Source organism: Trichosurus vulpecula, chromosome 3 (assembly GCF_011100635.1).
Source record: "Trichosurus vulpecula isolate mTriVul1 chromosome 3, mTriVul1.pri, whole genome shotgun sequence".
Lineage (NCBI taxonomy): Eukaryota > Metazoa > Chordata > Mammalia > Diprotodontia > Phalangeridae > Trichosurus > Trichosurus vulpecula.
This window is the reverse complement of record NC_050575.1, coordinates 387423750-387441070: the sequence shown is the minus strand read 5'-3', so window position 1 is coordinate 387441070 and position 17321 is coordinate 387423750. Positions and strand designations below refer to the sequence as shown.

Here is a 17321-nt window from a genome sequence, read left to right as displayed (position 1 = left end):
TTTTTAAATAATTAAAAAAAACCAAAAAATTATCTTTTTTTCCAAGTTGTAATTGGTGTTGACACCCCACGGAAAAGTTTACTTTTGCACAGGTTTCAGACGAATGTGAAACAAGAGTTTAGTATTGAATGTGACCTCTTGGCTTACCTCTGGCACTGCTGTGGTGACCCTGTGATTGGCCCTAAGGAAAGGCCACGTCGTCAGTGACCCAGTGGTGGCCCTGCCGGCAGTGGCTTCATTGTGCCCTGAGCTCCGGCCTGTGTTGGCTTCTGAGAGTGCTTGGGGCTGAGACCTTTCAGAGGGGCCCTCTGGCCTGTGCCACCACTTGCCTGGCTGTTTCAGGGCTGATCCTCATGGCTGGTTCAGCGTCATTCATTTCACAGACATCTGAGAACCCTCTGAATTTGGGAGGTGACTTTCTCGCCTCTGTTGGGCTTGCCATTTGTGTCCTGAGCTAGAGAACATAACGCTGCTGGTAGGTTTGAAAACAGAAACATTTCCCTCCCCAAAAAACCAAACAAAACACAAAGGTTCCTTTGGGAGCTAATAGAGAAATATGACCTATACGGATGCTCTTGATCGACAGGCTGTGATTTCAAATGAGACTTGAGGGACTTCTGGAACCGAACCCTGTTTGGCCTCAGTTTCCCTCATCTGTAAAATGAATTTGGACTACAGGATTTCGTGGTGCTTTCCAATTCTAAATTCCTGTGGTCTGATGAGATTGGGGGGGGGGGGCGGCGCAGTTCGCTTTGTTTGGGAGTGCCTGGGTACCTTTATTGATGGGAAGGAGAGAAATGCTTCTTAGATGCATGGTTGGTACCCACACAGCTGTGGATGTGGTCCACGCAGTGTCTGGGTCAGAACAGTCTGAACCTGCCACTTTCATGTCCCTGCTGCTGGCCAGACGGGCCCTGAGAGCTACTGATTTATAAGTGCCTGGCCTCTCATTAGTCACTCAATTTATTATGGCCTGAGAGCTGTACTAGGCAGAGTGAATTAAGGGCAAAATAAGACTTTCATTAGCTGCTCATTGCAAAGTTAGCAAGAATAGAGGAAGAAAAGGGAAGAAAAGGAGATGGAAGAGCCTTGGTTTGGCACGGGAAGATCTGGGTTAACATCTCAGCTTGGTGTACGAGCATGTGACCAGACTGGAGCTGGCCCAGTGTCCTCATCTTTAAAGTGAGGGAAATGCTCTAGATGATCCCCATGGCCCTCCCAGCTCCAGATCTCATGAGAAAACAAGAACCATGGATAAAAACGGCAGCAACACCCATCTTAATTGTTCAAATTTAATGGAATAGAGAGTTTTGTTTTAATAAAACGCAACCCAAAAAGTACAAAGCAAACAACAACCACCTCACAAACTACAAAGTATTACCTGACTAGCCTGGAGTTCATTGGGAACCCCAGAATCTCAGGAGACGATCTTCATCACTTACCTTCCCATTCCCAGAGGCCAGGATGGTTTTCACCTGGACCTTTTTCATTCCCACTCTGAAGAATCTTGGGGAGAAAAAGATCTAGGGTCTGGGGGTGCTGTTTGGTTCAGGACCCCTCATACCATCCCACTGTCCAGTTTGCTTCCCAAGAGTTAGGGATGTGCTAGGCTGCGTTAGGTGGTTATCAGCAGGGGCAGTGAGATCTTTCCTTCTTTGTAACCTAGCCCTGTGAGAGTGAAATCACTGCATTCTGCTGGGCCCTTGGATTTTCCAACATCCATTCAGTCAGTAACATGAGTGTTGTGCATTACTTTTCCACAGTCTATATAGTGACATAGAAAATCATAACAGTGGGAAATGTACCTCGCAATGTTCAGAAAACCTACTGTTTTGTACATAGGGTGAATTGGAACAATGCCAGGAACTGTTGTCTTTGCAGATCGATAGCAAGCCTGTTTGTTACTGACCTGGCAAGGGAGGTTCTGTCCTTGAAGTAGTCAGACTTAGAACCAGCTGTGATCTCAGAGAATCAGTCACAAGTGCTTATTAGCCTTTACTAGCTTCGTGAATGTCTGAGATGGTTGTGGCTGACTCCCATTTATCTGGAATGTCGGGGGATGGGCGAGGGGATGCTGCAGTGAGTGGAATATTCTTTTTAACTGAGAATTACCGAATAGGTTGTATGGGAAATAGCAGTTTTCGGAGAGTTGTTTGGATGGTAATAACTTCTACTTAATAGTAACTCTGCCAGATTTAATTTTCTTAAGGTTCTTTTAGGTTTGTCGTTAGGTTCTGTTATCTTTGTGTGGTAGGGTGTTTGTTCTCATCTCTAAAATGAGGAGAATAGCACCTCCTGCCCGGGGCTGTTGTGAGAATATTTGTGAAGTACTTCACAGGCCTTGGAGTGTTGTACAGAGGCTAGGTATTAATGTTGTTGTTAGCTGGGTCCACAATGAAAGAGGGGATGGTGGGCTGGATTGTGTGTGGAATCCTAGGGGCGCTTCCAGTGACCCCGAGCTGTTCTCTGCCTCCCTTTTTAATGTTATCTTCTGGGGCTGTATCATGATCTTTCGAGACTCACAATGACAGGCAAAAATGGAAAAATGCCCGAGGGGTGCACTGGGGGTGTGTAACGAAACAGCCTCATGTTCCAAGGATGTCCCACATGGGAGAAATTTTGTAAAAGACAATATTCATGGTGCCTAGGAACCAAAAAGGAGCTGGGATGGTCACGTAGCAAGGACGAGGGATAACAGGGACTTACTTAGCCCAAGTGTGAGACCAAATGTATCTTTTTAATTAAATTTTGTTTTTCAGTTAATAAGCAATTATTTCCTCTCCCTGCACACAACATATTAAGAGGTCCAGAGGGAAGCTTCCAGCACATGGAGTCAGACCCTGTAGAAGTTGAGGCAGGGATTGCTCCGGAACAGAAAGTCATAACCTAGCGTGATTTTTCCTGCTTCTTGACGTCAGCTTAATTAACCCTCATTTCTCTGAGAGATTGTTTACAGCATGAAATAACGAGTTTGGATCGTTTATTTGTCCTTCTTGTTAGAATTTGGTAGGTGAAGGAAATACTTAGGGGGTGTGCCCTAAAAGTGTCACTAAGAACCCCCCAAAAGAGTTTTTTCCAAAGATTTTTGTCATAATCATGTGTATTTGCAAAAAGAGCCAAATAAAGTCTCCCAATGTCCAGTAGTCCAGGGATGGTAAAATTGTGGCACATTAATTGTTCTGGCAGAATCAGGGTGTAACTCAGGGCAAGTCAGGAAGAGTGGTGAGATCCGAAGGATCTGAGGGCATAGGCTAGTGTGTGGACAACCTGAAGGGAGGGCAGTGAGGCTGGACGGGAAGATGAGGAAGATAATGAAGAGGGTTAGGGGAGAGGTGGAAGGAGGAGGAGCTGCTTATGATCAGAGGGAGGAATATCTGGTTTAAGGTTGGATGTGAACCTAGAAGCCCTCTGGTCCCTCTTCCCCATTTAACAGATCAAGAAACTGAGGGCCAGAGTGATCAGTGCCACGGCATTCTTGCTGCTGTGTTGTATGGCTTGCTACAGAGTTAGCAGTTATGAGTGAGGGTGTGTGAGATCTGAAATAGGAAGGTCTAAGGTCAGCTCCTCAATGCCATGATTGAGCGGAAAGGGAGCTTTTCAGGGGCTGAGGTTGATGAGCTGAGAGAGACGTCAGCGCAGACATTCAAGGACATGAGTTGAGGTGAGAGTTAATGTTGGGAAGAAACTGTGAGCCAGCACAGCCGCTGGCTGGTGGAGTGATGTCTGTACTGAGCGCCTGGACCGGGGATCTGAATGTCCTGAGTGAAGCTTGAAGGAAGCAGGACGGTGGCTCAGGATCACTCTGCCACAAGACAGAAGCCTCCTCTGTGTCCTGGCCCTGTGGGTGGTGAGGCACCTCCCTCATGAGAGGAGGATGCCGTAGTGGAGAAAGTGGCCAGAGATACAGTTTAAACCAGGGGTGGTGGGGAGCCTGCGGCTTCGAGGCCACACATGGCCTTCTAGGCCCTTGGGTGCAGCCTTTTGACTGAGTCCAAGTTTTATAGAACAAATCCTTCAGTGAAGGGGATCTGTTCTGTGAATTTTGGATTCAGTCAAAGGGCTGCACTTGAGGACCTGGAGGGCCACATGTGGCCTTGAGGCCAAAGGTTCTCCTCCCCTGGAAACTGAGCTCTTTCTTGTCTCATCCACTTGTCTTACTATGGTCCTGTCACTGAGTCCTTCTCTCCCTGCCCTAACTCAGTTCCTGCTCTGGCCTCTAACCCTCCTCCTCTGATCTCTTTCCCCCATACTCTTTACTAAACATCATACAGAGGAAAACTTGAAGGTTTCCAGCCATGGTGAATCTGGCTGGAACTTGTATGTGCCTGAGCTACCAAGACTGAAGATTCATCCCCACACTCTAATGAGAAATTCATAAGTATTGCCCTGCTCTCACCTAAGGTAGTAGGGACCAAAGGTACGAATGAGGGCTGCTTTGGACGTTGTACTGTCCAGCAGGTGGCATGCCAACAATTACATCTTAACAGACCAGCAGGGCATTGCAAGACTGGATCCTCCCTCTGCCCTTTAAAAAAAATCACAACAATACAAAAAACTCAAATCTTGGTGAAGTTGCCTGTATGTTGTCTTTAATGCTTGTTGTCAGAAGTGCTACATCATTGACTGCTGCCTGGCAGTGCCCTCTCATTAATTAATGCCTATCCTTGGTTAACGGAGAGTGAAAGCCAGTATGAGTAGGGTTCTCTTCTTCTATGCCAGTCCACAGGCTAGTTGGGCAGCGCTTAGGTGTACACCAGTCTCTGATTATTATTTTGTGACATTTCAAAATTTCTTGGGTTCCCTTGAAAGTTAAGGACTATGTGTTGTTGGATGCTGGAGTGATCCTGTGAGTAAGAGCAGACATTACTCAGTCTTTATTACTGGATTTTTACCTTTGGTCTCTTGCCCTTTTCCTGGTTGATTGCAGTCAGGGAGTCGTTAGGGATGTTCCTTCATGAGAATTTTCTCTTCTGCTAAGACTTTGTAGTCCATCTCTATCATCTGGAGAATTTGGGGATCTCCTAAGTTGCAGGGTTTTTTCTCGGTCTCTCATGGTTGGAAACATCCTCTGTTTTTACTTCATTTTGCCTCCTTGTAACTGTTTGTGCTGCCACTGTCTGGTGCTTGTTTTTGGCCACAGAGCCAGACTAGCTAACACTCAAGCTTGGTGTTTGCAGCTGGAAAATGAAGGTGTTGACAGAGCAGGGGCTCTTAATGTTTTATATGTCAGACTCCTTGGCAGCTGTGTGGAGAGTCCGTGGTGTTTTTAAAATACAACATAGAGATTTGCACAGGAACCTTGTTCTCTTGAGATAAAGAGGCAAATTTTTTCCCACTTCAACTTTTAGACCCCGCGATACGTGCCCATGGGCCCTTTAGGGCCCATGGACTCCAGGTGAAGAGCTCCCATACTGGAGATTTCTAATATTTCATCTAGGTCTAATAGTTTAAAAATGTATAAGGTAGAAAGTCGTCATCAGGCTGACTGTAGGAAAATGAATTTTTTAGTGATGACTCCTGAAATCCATCTCCTGAGTTATGGAGTGGTTATCATCTGTGTCAAGGAGATAGCATCCTCACTACCCAAACGATAGGCTCTTGAAGCGCTCATACTGACTGAGGCTCTTCTCCACAGAATAGGCTTTTCAGCTTGGGCTTGCCTTAAAGATACTTTATGTTGCATGTCTCTGTAATGCGGAAGGCACTTTTAGCCCCAGACATTGAAGCCTTTCTTCCTAGAATTGGGCTGAGAGAATTTCTGGGAAAGATCAGCTCACATTGCATAGTGCTCTACCATCTGCAAAGTGCCCTCCTCGCACCATGAGATAAATAGTGTATATAGTCCCTCATTTTACAGGTGCAGTTCTCCTGCTGGAGGGAACATTCTAAGTCATCTAGTCCAGTCTCATCCTCTGTTTTGTAGGTCCTTGTAGTGCAGAAGCGATGCCAGAGCTGGAGGAAAGGGCTGTGTGTTTAAATCCCAGCTCTGCTCCCTCCTGCCTGTGTGACCTTGCACGTTTCCCTCCAAACTTCTCAACTTCAGTTTCCTCATTGGCAAAATGGGAGGTTTGGACCAAATGGGCTCTGAGGCCCCTTGTTGCTCTAAATCAGTGGTTTATGAGGCCCAGAGATGTCAGGTCACTCGCCCTACGTCACCCAGCTCAGAAGCAGTGGAGATAGGCCTTGAACCTGGGCCTTCTGACTTGAAATCTAGTTTTCTCTGGACTTTGCTGACATCCAGTGACTTGCTCCAAGTCCTTGGTTGTTTTCACTGACTCGGGAGTCACTGTCCCAAGCAGAGATGTCAGAATGGGTTTTATGGGGAAGCCGGTCCCTAGATTCTACTTCTGGCTTTTGTGGGAGAAGGTTGTGTGAGAAGAGCCAGTAAAAAGACTTGAGTGGAGAAGGAGGGAAGAACATGATTTGGAGGGTTTGGAATTGGAAAAGAAGGCCAGAGATTGGGTTTGGGGAGGGCAAACATGGAAGGCCTTGAAAGTGGAAGGAAGACAGAGGAGAAGGATTTGAAGTGAAGGATATGAAAAGCCAGAGCTAGAGGAGGAGAAAGACTTCTGTGAGGTGGAGAAGGGGAAGGGAGGTGGGGAGGAGGTCAAGAGGATGGCAAGACGAGGAGGAGCTGAGAGAGCAGGGAAAGGAAGCAGGATGCGCAGAGATTGTCAAGCTTCCCTTGAGTAGTGAGGTGAGGAGGGGCTGCACTGCAGTGGACACTAATATGCTTCCTCCTGGCAGCTGTCCAGGGGAGACCCTTCATGGGTGGAGAATCCACCTTCCAGCAGGTGTGCCAAGTGACCTGGTGGGACCCCACAGTCAGTGCTTGCGTTACTGCCACAGTCTAGGCTGGAGAAGGGGCGTGAACAGTGCTGCTCCATGCCCCAAGAAAGGCCTGTTCCTCTTAGGGTGTCAGTTCACGAAGGTTCCTTCATCTGACACTCATGAAGCTGCCCTGGCCCTTAAGCTCAGATCCTTGTGTCATAGAGGAGTCAGTATGAGGGAATCTGAAGAGAGTCTTTGCTGCAAGCTCTCATTGAGTGCCCAAGCACCAGAGCATGAGTATGGGGGCCTGTGGCGAATCTGTGGACAGGATTGTGCCTGTTGGTACTATACTTGGGTTTCTCATGAAGGAGGAATAAATGCACCAGTGATCATTAGTGACCTCATGCATAGGGTCAGCATGGGAGTCAGATGGGGAGTGGTCTTTACTTCTGTTGTTGTACAGAATAGCATAGATGGGTAACCCCAGCCTCTCTTTGTCTTCTCTCTCGGCAGGCAGCCGTGGTCCCTCAGGGAGGCGGACAGCTGTGGGTGTTTGGAGGAGAGTTTGCTTCTCCTGATGGAGAACAGTTCTACCACTATAAAGATCTCTGGGTTCTGCATTTGGCCACCAGGACTTGGGAACAAATCAAGTAAGATGCTTGGCCCCCTGCCCAAGTTTTTGCTGCTCTTTTCCCAGCTATTTCATTGGTTAGGTTTGCGTCTCAGAAGTGCTAGAGCTAGGCACAATGGAAAGAAACAACTCTCAAAAAGATACCTCCATGTTAACTGAAAGATAAAGAGATGTGCTTAACCTTTTATGTAATCTATTTGGAGTACCTTATCTACAAAAATATTTGTCACCTTGATGAGACGCCTTCTGCTGTGTGGCTTTGTTTAACTGCTCTCCATTATCTGCCTTGATCAGTATTGGGCTTTGACTATTTTCTTTTTCCCTGCTGTCAACATCCACATCCATCATATTTTAATGCATTTTTTTCCATTGGGCCATCTGGCTTTCTTTAAAGGCAAATTCTGGGTTCTGAGATTGCCTGTAATGGAACTATTCCCTGTAGAGTTGTGGTATAACACTAACAGAAGCTTTCCTTCAATGTCTGATTCACAAAGAACTAGTAGAAGGGGCAAGGGCAGTGTGGGGAGAAGCCTTTAAGTTCCTCTTAGATAGACCAGGCTATCTAAGGCTGGCAGAATGGTGTAAATGGGTAACCCCAGCCCTCTGTCTTTTGTCGGACTTTGGATTTATACACGTATCTATAACGTGATTCTCTTTTGGAAAGTTGTCAGAGCCTGCCTCTGTGGGGACCTCCTTGGAGCCAATGCATCATTTTCTTTTTTCGTTTTTAATTGTTTTATTATTTAATATTTTTTAGTTTTCAACATTGAATTCCACAAGATTTTGAGTTACAAATTTTCTCTCCATTTCTACCCTCCCCATACCTCAAGATGGCATATATTCTGATTGCCCCGTTTCCCAGTCTGCCCTCCCTTCTGTCAACCCACTCCCCCCCACCCCCCCATCCCTTTTCCTCTTACTTTCTTGTAGGGCAAGATAGATTTCTATACCCCATTGCTTGTATATTTTATTTCCCAGTTGCATGTAAAAACAACTTTTTTTTTTGGAGCATTTGTTTTTAGAACTTTGAGTTCCAAATTCTCTCCCTTCTTCTCTCCCCACCCACCCTCCTTGAGAAGGCAAGCAATTCAACATAGGCCACACATGTATCATTATGCAAAGCACTTCCATAACAGTCATGTTATGAAAGGCTAACAACATTTCCTTTCAACCTATATATGTCCCCCTTTATTCAATTTTATCCCCTTGACCCTGGCCCCTTTCAAAAGTGTTTGCTTTTGATTACCTCCTTCCCTGATCGCCCCTCCCTTCTATCATGCCTCCTCTCTTATCCCCTTCCCCCTACTTTCCTGTAGGGTAAGATACCCAATTGAATGTGTATGTTATTCCCCACTTAAGTCAAATCCGATGAGAGCAAGATTCACTCATTCCCTTTCACCTGCCCCCCTTCCCTTCCAATAGAACTGCTTTTTCTTGCCACTTTTATGGGAGATAATTTACCCCATTCCATCTCCCTTTCTCCTTCTCCCAATATATTCCTCTCTCACCTTTTAGTTTTATTTATCTATCTGTTTATTCATTTGTTTATTTATTTATTTTTAGATATCATCCCTTCATATTCAACTCCTCCTATGCCCTCTGTCTATATATATGTATATTCCCTTCAGCTACCCTAATACTGAAAAAGGTCTCATGAATTACAAATATCTTTCCACGTAGGAGTGTAAACAAAACAGTTCAACTATAGTAAGTCCCTTATGATTTCTCTTTCTTGTTTACCTTTTCATGCTTCTCTTGATTCTTGTATTTGAAAGTCAAATTTTCTGTTCAGCTGTGGTCTTTTCACTGAGAAAGCTTGAAAGTCCTGTATTTTATTGAAAGTCCATATTTTGCCCTGGAGTATTATACTCAGTTTTGCTGGGTTGGTGATTCTTCGTTTTAATCCTAGCTCCTTTGACCTCCGGAATATCATATTCCAAGCCATTCAGTCCCTTAATGTAGAAGCTGGCTGCTTGCAATATTTTCTCCTTGACCTAGGAACTCTAGAATTTGGCTACAATATTCCTAGGAGTTTTCTTTTGGGGATCTTTTTCAAGACGTGATCAGTGGATTCTTTCAATTTCTATTATACTCTGTGGTTCTAGAATATCAAGGCAGTTCTTGATAATTTCTTGAAAGATGATGTCTGGGCTCTTTTTGATCATGGCTTTCAGGTAGTCCAATAATTTTTGTTTTTTGTTTTTTGTTTTTTTGCAAGGGGAGGGCAGGGCAGTTGGGGTTAAGTGACTTGCCCAAGGTCACACAGCTAGTACGTGTATAAAGTGTCTGAGGCCGGATTTAAACTCAGGTCCTCCTGACTCCAGGGCTGGTGCTCTACTCACTGCACCACCTAGCTGTCCCTGGTCCAATAATTTTTACATTATCTCTCCTGGATCTATTCTCCAGGTCAGTGGTTTTTCCAATGAGATATTTCACATTGTCTTCTATTTTTTCATTCTTTCGGTTCTGTTTTATAATTTCTTGGTTTTTCATAAAGTCACTAGCTTCCACTTGCTCCATTCTAATTTTTAAGGTAGTATTTTCTTCAGTGGTCTTTTGGACCTCCATTTTCCATTTGGCTAATTCTGCCTTTCAAGGCATTTTTCTCATCATTGGCTTTTTGGAGCTCTTTTGCCATTTGGGTTAGTCTGTTTTTTAAGGTGTTATTTTCTTCAGTATTTTTTGAGGTCTCCTTTAGCAAGTCATTGACTTGTTTTTCATGGTTTTCTTGCATCACTCTCATTTCTCTTCCCAATTTTTCCTTTACTTCTCTTACTTGCTTTTCCAAATCCTTTTTGAGCCCTTCCATGGCCTGAGACCAATTCATATTTTCTTGGAGGCTTTTGATGTGGGCTTTTTGCCTTTGTTGACTTCTTCTGGCTGTATGTTTTGATTTTCTTTGTCACCAAAAAAAAAAAAGATTCTATAATCTGAGCCTTTTTACGCTGCTTGTTTATGTTCCCGGCCAACTTGAGCTTTTTGTCAGGGTATGAGTGCCTTAAGAGTGGAGAGTGCTTTGTCCCAAGCTTCAGGAGTCTTGCACTGCTGTTTTCAGAGCTTTTTCTACACAGCAATCTCTAGCACACCAGTGCCCATCCTCCCCCAAGAACTTCCAACCAGGACTGCAACCCAGATCCAAGCAGGGCAAAGCAAGAGAACCCTGCCTCTGTGCTAGCGAAGTGCTCCCTGTACTCCTGCTCTGACCCGCTGCTTGATTCCTCCCACTGAGTGGACCTGGGGCTGGAACCATCTGCAACTGGAGCTCTGGAAGCAACCACAGGAGCTTCCTGCTGCTGCCGCTGCCCCAGGGCTGAGACCGGACCTCGCACTTCTGTCACCCAGATCTAGCAGTTTTCCCACTGACCTGCTAAGTTGTCTTTGGCGTTTGTAGGTTGAGAAGTCTGGTAACTGCTACAGCTCAGTGATTCATGGCCCTAAGGCCTGCTCTGCCCAATCTATTCCTGGCCTGGGGCCTGGTTGTTCATGGTGTGATCCACACTGGGCTGCACGCCGCTCCCAGTATGGTGTGATAGAGCCTTCCCAATGACCATCCAGGCAGTCCTTGGCTAGAGACCTGCTTCCCTCTGTTATGTCGTGGGTTCTATAGCTCTAGAATTTTTACAGATGTTTGGAGGAATTTGGGGGAGAGCTTAAGCAAGTCCCTGTTTTCCAGCTGCCATCTTGGCTCCATCCCCCCAATACATCATTTTCTTAGGATTTCTTAGGATTCTCAACCATTAAAAAAATAAGAAATTCTTGAGACAAGGAAAGTACCAATATGGTGGAATCAGACAGATTTAAAATCAGGAATTAAGGAGCACTATTACTTTCGCTATAATTAAACAGAGATGACCTTGAGCTTTGTCCTAATGCAGTTTGGAGCCCAGCATTAAGCTGCACTAAGACTTTTGGGACACCCGGTCTCTCAGAAGGATATCCTACTATCTGTACTTTTCAGAACAGTGAACAGGAAGCTACTTTGGTGTAGTGAAATGAGCAAGAAATGGTGGCTGTTTTGTTGCAAAATTAGTAAAGTCTTTTCATTTAATGGTCTGTTCAAATCCGGTAACCATCATCACTTTAGGGAAGATCATTGAAGGTTTAAAGGGAGATGTTTAATGCCTACTCTTAGGTAGCACTCAAAAGCAATGGTATTGGGCTTGCTGTAATTGGTTTGAGACTTAGAGGTGTTAGACTAATGACATACAGAGGTTATCATGCATGTGCAAGGTGAAAATGACTTCGCTGACCGTAGTTAATTTGCTAGAGAAGAAGTAGATAGTGGCATTAATGTAATTTGTCTCCAAAAGAATAATTGGTTCCATTGGTTATCTTTTGACTGACTTCTCTGTCTCCCATTTTTCTACTTATGGGAAGGGCTTGTTTGAAAAGAAAGCAGAATGTCTCAATCCTCTGGTGAATTGGTTTGTAGAAGCAGTTAATTCTTTTCATCTGTGAATTGATAATGGCTCTATACAGTGAAACTTGAACTCTTTTTTTCTTCCATTTTGAGAAAGTTAGTCCCCAAACACCAAGGCCAGTATCATCCATCACTTCTGCTTTATCATTCCCTCCTACCCACTTCCCATTTAGAAAGTCATAAAGAAGTTTTCCAAGGCTTAGCATTAACAGAATGCTCTTAAGATGCCATCACCTTGTTTGAGGTTGATGTTTGCAAGTCTTAAAAGTGTTGTATAAATGTGTGTAACTATCATTGATGGGATCATAGGTGTCGACCTGACAGAGTCTTCGGCACCTCTTTGCTCCAACCCCCTTGTTTTACAGATAAAGAAACAGGCCCAGGGACGTGCAGTCACTTCACACTTAGGAAGCAGAGAGGAAGTAGCAGAACCAGCCATTGAACCTGAACCCTTTGGAGTCCAGATCCCACTCCTGAGCTCCTTATGCTGTCACCACCAGTCATGGTCATCCTAGTATATGTGAGGGCATAAAGATGCCCAAGGAGGGTGTCTTAAATGCATTGCTAGTCCATGTTATTACTCTTTAGAATTCTTCCTAGTGTGTTGCCTTGAGACCAGTTATTTTACAGTAGTTTTTGTAATTTTTTTTTTCCAGAGGATAACTATGGTCACTTTTTGTCCCCAGTTTACAGGTGAGGTACAGAAAGCCTGTTATTCCTTAGCAAAAATGTATTTGTCCCAATAATAACACAGTGAAGATTCTCATGTTACTGCCTTAAGAAAGAGCTTGAATTGTTTTTTGTTATTGTGATACTATGTTGAGTCATTGTCTAAAGCCAATAGTCCCTGTTATTTCCTATTTTAAAATATGTAGATGGTTAATTCTTGAGCAAGTGTTGATTAATTTTGCCTGCTTTGTGGAGAAAACGATGCATTAACGCTTGACCACATGAGAACATTTAGGGGATGGGGTGTAAGTAGGAGCCATTAGGGTACTTTCAGCTGAAGAAAGCCCTTTCTTTGTGCTTTGCAAACAAGTGTACAACTTGGAGTGTTTTTTTGCGCAATTATCATTTTAATTTAGCTTGTGTTGTGTTTAGGGTGTATTAGCCAAAAACAACCTCCTGTAGGGAAAAAGTCCTTTAAAATAAGCTCTGCTTTGAAGCTGAATTCAGCAGCCTAGTAGCATTGTCATGTGGCTTTTAATACTGAATCCATGTCTTAGTTGCCATTTTAATTTGACCTCTCAATCGCAGGCCCTCGATGAAAGGGGCCATAGAAGATCTCCTTTGTAATTCCACCTTGGCTTTGATCCATCCATATTGTTGTGCCCAGTGGCTGTCAGACAGTCATCTTTTTCTTCTTGTGGTTCAGGCTCAGCCAGCCATGCCATGAACCAGGAGCAGTTATTGGGGAAATGAATAATGGGAACAAAGGCTCCTGAAAGCCACCGTTTTCTGGCATTCAGATCTGCCCACCAGGGTTTGAGGAATGAATTTCATAAGTAGATATTGGTTTATGTTTAGTATACAGAAGTACTCAAACAGGCTTTGAGGGGACAATGTACATTGAGTCCAAAACTGGAAGACAAGGGACAAAGTACAGGTCAGTCCCAAGCTTGGCTACCAATTTCGCATTAGTGTTTAAAGCAAACTAACACCTGTGGGGTTCTTGTTGTCCATAAAATGTCCATAAAATGCAGTTAACTACTGCTTCACATATGTGTGCTATAAGGATGCCTTCAAATGTGAAGTCCAGTACTCATAGTTGCCTGTAGGAAACAAATAATATGTGTAACATCCTGGTGAAAGATACAAGCTTCTCTTCCCTTTTTTGTCTCATCTTCTTTTTACCTGCCTTGCTGTGTGTCCTTGATAATCTAGGTATCATAAGTCTTTGGCTACACAAGGTACTTATTTGACCTGTTCATCTTCCTGGGTCTGTCTGGTTCTTGGGTGGACACTCAACTTCATGTATTCGTTCCATGTAATCAAATTAAATAAAAGCCCATTCTGCAAAAAACGAGTAAAATCTTTTGTCCCTGAATTTTTCTTGCCCAGATGCCAATTTCACAAAGGCTAGAAGAAAGATCCTGTTTTCTTGCTTTCATTGGCGTGGGAGCTCCTGCCTTTGATGCAGGTGTGCCAATTACCTGTACCCCAGAGTCCTAGAGAGATGCTCAAGGAGGTGAGAGGTTAAGCTGCCTCATGGGGAGAATGCGCATCTTCCTGACTTCAGGGCTGGGGCTGTGCTTTGTCCTGCATCAAGCTGGTGAAGGGAGGAAAGTTCCTGCCAAAGGAAGGTCACTGGGGATGCACCATGACTGCTGTCAGGTCTTTGCAGCACGTGTCCTGTGGAGGGGAGAGGAGCCTCATTCTGCGTGGCCCTAAGGGCCGAACTGGGCACAGCAGGTGGGAGGTGCGGAGGGGCTAATTGAGGCTTGCCTGAGGAGCACTTCCTAACTATTAGGGACACACCAAAGTGGAAGGGGATTCATTGACACAAAGTGGACTCCCCCCTCACAGGAGACCTGCAAGCGAAGCTTGCTGACCTCTTGCGGGCAGCGTGGTAAGGGGGTAGAGCATTGAACTCAGAGTCAGGAAGACATGAGTTCCAATCAATCTTTTCCTATCTGCCGTGGTGATAATAACAGCACCTGCATCACAGGATTGTCGGGAGGATCTAAGAATGTAACACACATCAGACTGTCGACTTTCACGTGCTTTACAGGTGTTGGCTGTTACTGCTAGTATGTTGTTGTTGTGAAGGGGCTTCTTCTTTGTGTGTAGGTGGGCCAGGCGACTTCGAAAGTTCCGCCCTCCAGCTCAGATTTTGTCCTGAATAAAGCATTTTCTTCTTCAGTTCCGTGAGAGAGTCTCCAGGTGTGGCCCACAGGCTTGCTGAGTCTTCTCTTTGCTGCTTGAGGCGCTCACCGAGCTGGGAGGAGGTCATCTGAACAACTGTCAGGAGAAGGGAAGGAGCCCAAGAGGGGGAGAGGACTAGGATAATACTAGTAATGGCTCCCATTTATAAAGTCCCTACTGTGTGCCAGGCACTGGCTAGCGTCTCATTGGATCTTCACAACAACCCTGCCTGGTAGGTGCTGTTCTTACCCCATTTTACAGGTGAGGACACTGAATGAGACAGAGGCGGGGTTTGTCTGTGGTGGGTTTGAGCTCCAGGGCCAGCTTTCTACTCCCACACCATCTGACTGTAGAGAGGAGGGCAGTATTGTCACCTGGAGGATTCTGGGGGGCTCTTGGAGCCCAGCCTTTCACTGTTACTTCAGCTACTGTGATGGTGTGTGGGTAACTACCCAGTAATGGGGAGCATTTGAATTTCTAAAACAGTGGCAGAATCTCAATTTCAGAAGGGGGGAATAAGGTAAGTGTTGTTTTTATAACAATAATTTTTATAAAATGTGATTTTCACCTTAGGTGGTAACAACTCTTTATTAGAGCTTCCTTTAATGAGCACAGCACACTTTTAATTGACAGAGCACGATGGAAAATGTAGGCAGACTAATCATTAAAACAGGCCTATTGGCCATGCGCAATGACAAGGTACAGTTTTCAGGTTGTTGGATTAGAGGCTGGCTGGCAACGTGCAGATACACTGTCAATTTGGGTTGTTGGTTCCCTTGATGTCATAGCTGATATTAGCAGAGCATTGGACTCCACAGTGCTTTAAGTTACGATGTTCCCGCTAGCATTCCCTCCCCTCTTCCCCGTCAAAGGTGAGATGGAGCAGACCCAGAGAATGAAGGTTCTCGGCAGCTCCCTGGGAAGTGACTCTTCCCAGCTCCTTGAGGACTGGGTCGAGACTTCAGGAACATGAAGTGGGTCTTGTCTTGTGGGAAGCACAGAGAGTCCTCTTGAACCTGGGGCTCATTTTACTTTTCAGCTCGATCTGTTTTATTGATCATTTCTCAGCCTTTAAAAAGTTTTATTGACGTCTCCTGGTTTTTTCCTCACCTTCGTTTATGAATATATCCTTGCCCCTCCCTCTGCTCAGAGGCCCTATAATAAAGGGGTTGGGGGTTGTCTGTCTTTTTTTTTTAATAAAAGAGGAAACCAAACCGCCCTTTCGCGGAGTCTGGCAGCGAGTGGGCTGTTTCCCACCTCTTCAAGGTCGAGGGGGAGGGGCGTTCAGGGAAGGCACCTCTTGCCACAGCTTGGTCACTGTCCTATGAAGCATGTCTATAGTTTTCTGGTTCTTTCCATTGACCTCATTGTGGCCAGTGTTTATTTTGGTTTCCCTGGTTCTACTTACTGCACTTTGATCTATAGTGCTTAGGGCACTTGACTCAGAGTCACAAAGACACGGCCTGAGTCCTGCCTTGGATAGTCATAGCTGTGTGACCCTGGGCAAGTGATTGACACTCTCTGTGCCTTAGCATCCTCATCCGTAAAACAAGGGCCTTGCCACTTCACCATTTCTTCTGTTACAGTTATGATCCACAGCCTTTTTAGCCATTCCCTACTCTGTAGTCATGTGTAGCGTTTCCTGTTGTTGTCGCTTCGTGTGCGCGGCTCCCCTCTGCTTTCGTCTTGTTGCGCATTATTTGGAGCAGCCCCTCTCGAGCAGGCAGCCGTCAATAGTTTGCTGCCTTTTTAGAACCTTTGAACACTTAACCCGTGGGGAATGGCTCTGAGTCACATCTTCATTTCTAAAGTCTGGGAGATCATCAGGTGAGTTGTCTCTGTTTTAAGGTTGAGGAAGCTGAGGCCATTAGAGCTTGTTAAAAGTGCACCCAGGTTGAGTTAGAATTTTGTTCCTGAAGGGGAGGGTGAGATTGATTTCCTTTCTTCATTTACTTTCTTTAAAATACACACACACACACACACACACACACACACACACACACACAGAGAGAGAGAGAGAGAGAGAGAGAGAGAAAATCCTGCCTACCCATTGAACTGCCCCTGGTAACAGAAAAACAAGCAAATATATCCAGTACAGTGACCTCGTCTGACAAGCTATACAATGTTATGTCCAGCTCTTGCCCTGGGTCTTCTCTCTGTTCATTGCATGGTAGATCTACATCTGGAAGAGACACCAGAGGCCAGCCAGCTCAACCATAGTCATTCAGACGCATCTTTTTCATTCATTGTTCTGATAACCTGAAGTGGGTGGACTGCCCTGGGATTGGAGGATTTTCCCTCCTACAGTTATTTTGGCAGTCAAGGGGCCATTTATTGATACTTCTTTCCATTCATGCTTAATGCACACCCATGGCTCATTTTAATGGTGGAAACATTTTAATTGACGCTATCATAATGGTTTAGAAAGGAGAGGAAAAAATTTAGTCCTATGAGAGTCAGGAAAACTAAATTCCACATGACATTGGTATCATTGGTTTCATCACTTCACCCTTTTGTTTTATGGGACAAAGGCAAATAGCTCCCACCAAGTATTTGCAGCTATTTACCGATTTTCTCTCTAGCTTCTTTATTAAGTAATAATTACTTACAGAGCTTTTCTGAGTTATATACATA

The 17321-nt window shown here is 44.8% G+C and overlaps 1 protein-coding gene across 2 annotated transcripts in view; it reads left to right on the top strand.

Annotated features, from left to right (window-relative positions):
- The window catches only part of KLHDC4 (kelch domain containing 4), a 99874-nt gene that overhangs the window by 16950 nt on the left and 65603 nt on the right, over window positions 1-17321 (top strand). For both annotated transcript variants that reach the window (XM_036752765.1, XM_036752764.1), the window contains exon 5: window positions 7285-7421. Coding sequence is in view for 1 of the 2 variants with exons in the window: in XM_036752764.1 (XP_036608659.1) it covers window positions 7285-7421 (137 nt within the window). In the remaining variant the exon portion in view is untranslated. The remainder of the gene's footprint in view (window positions 1-7284; window positions 7422-17321) is intronic.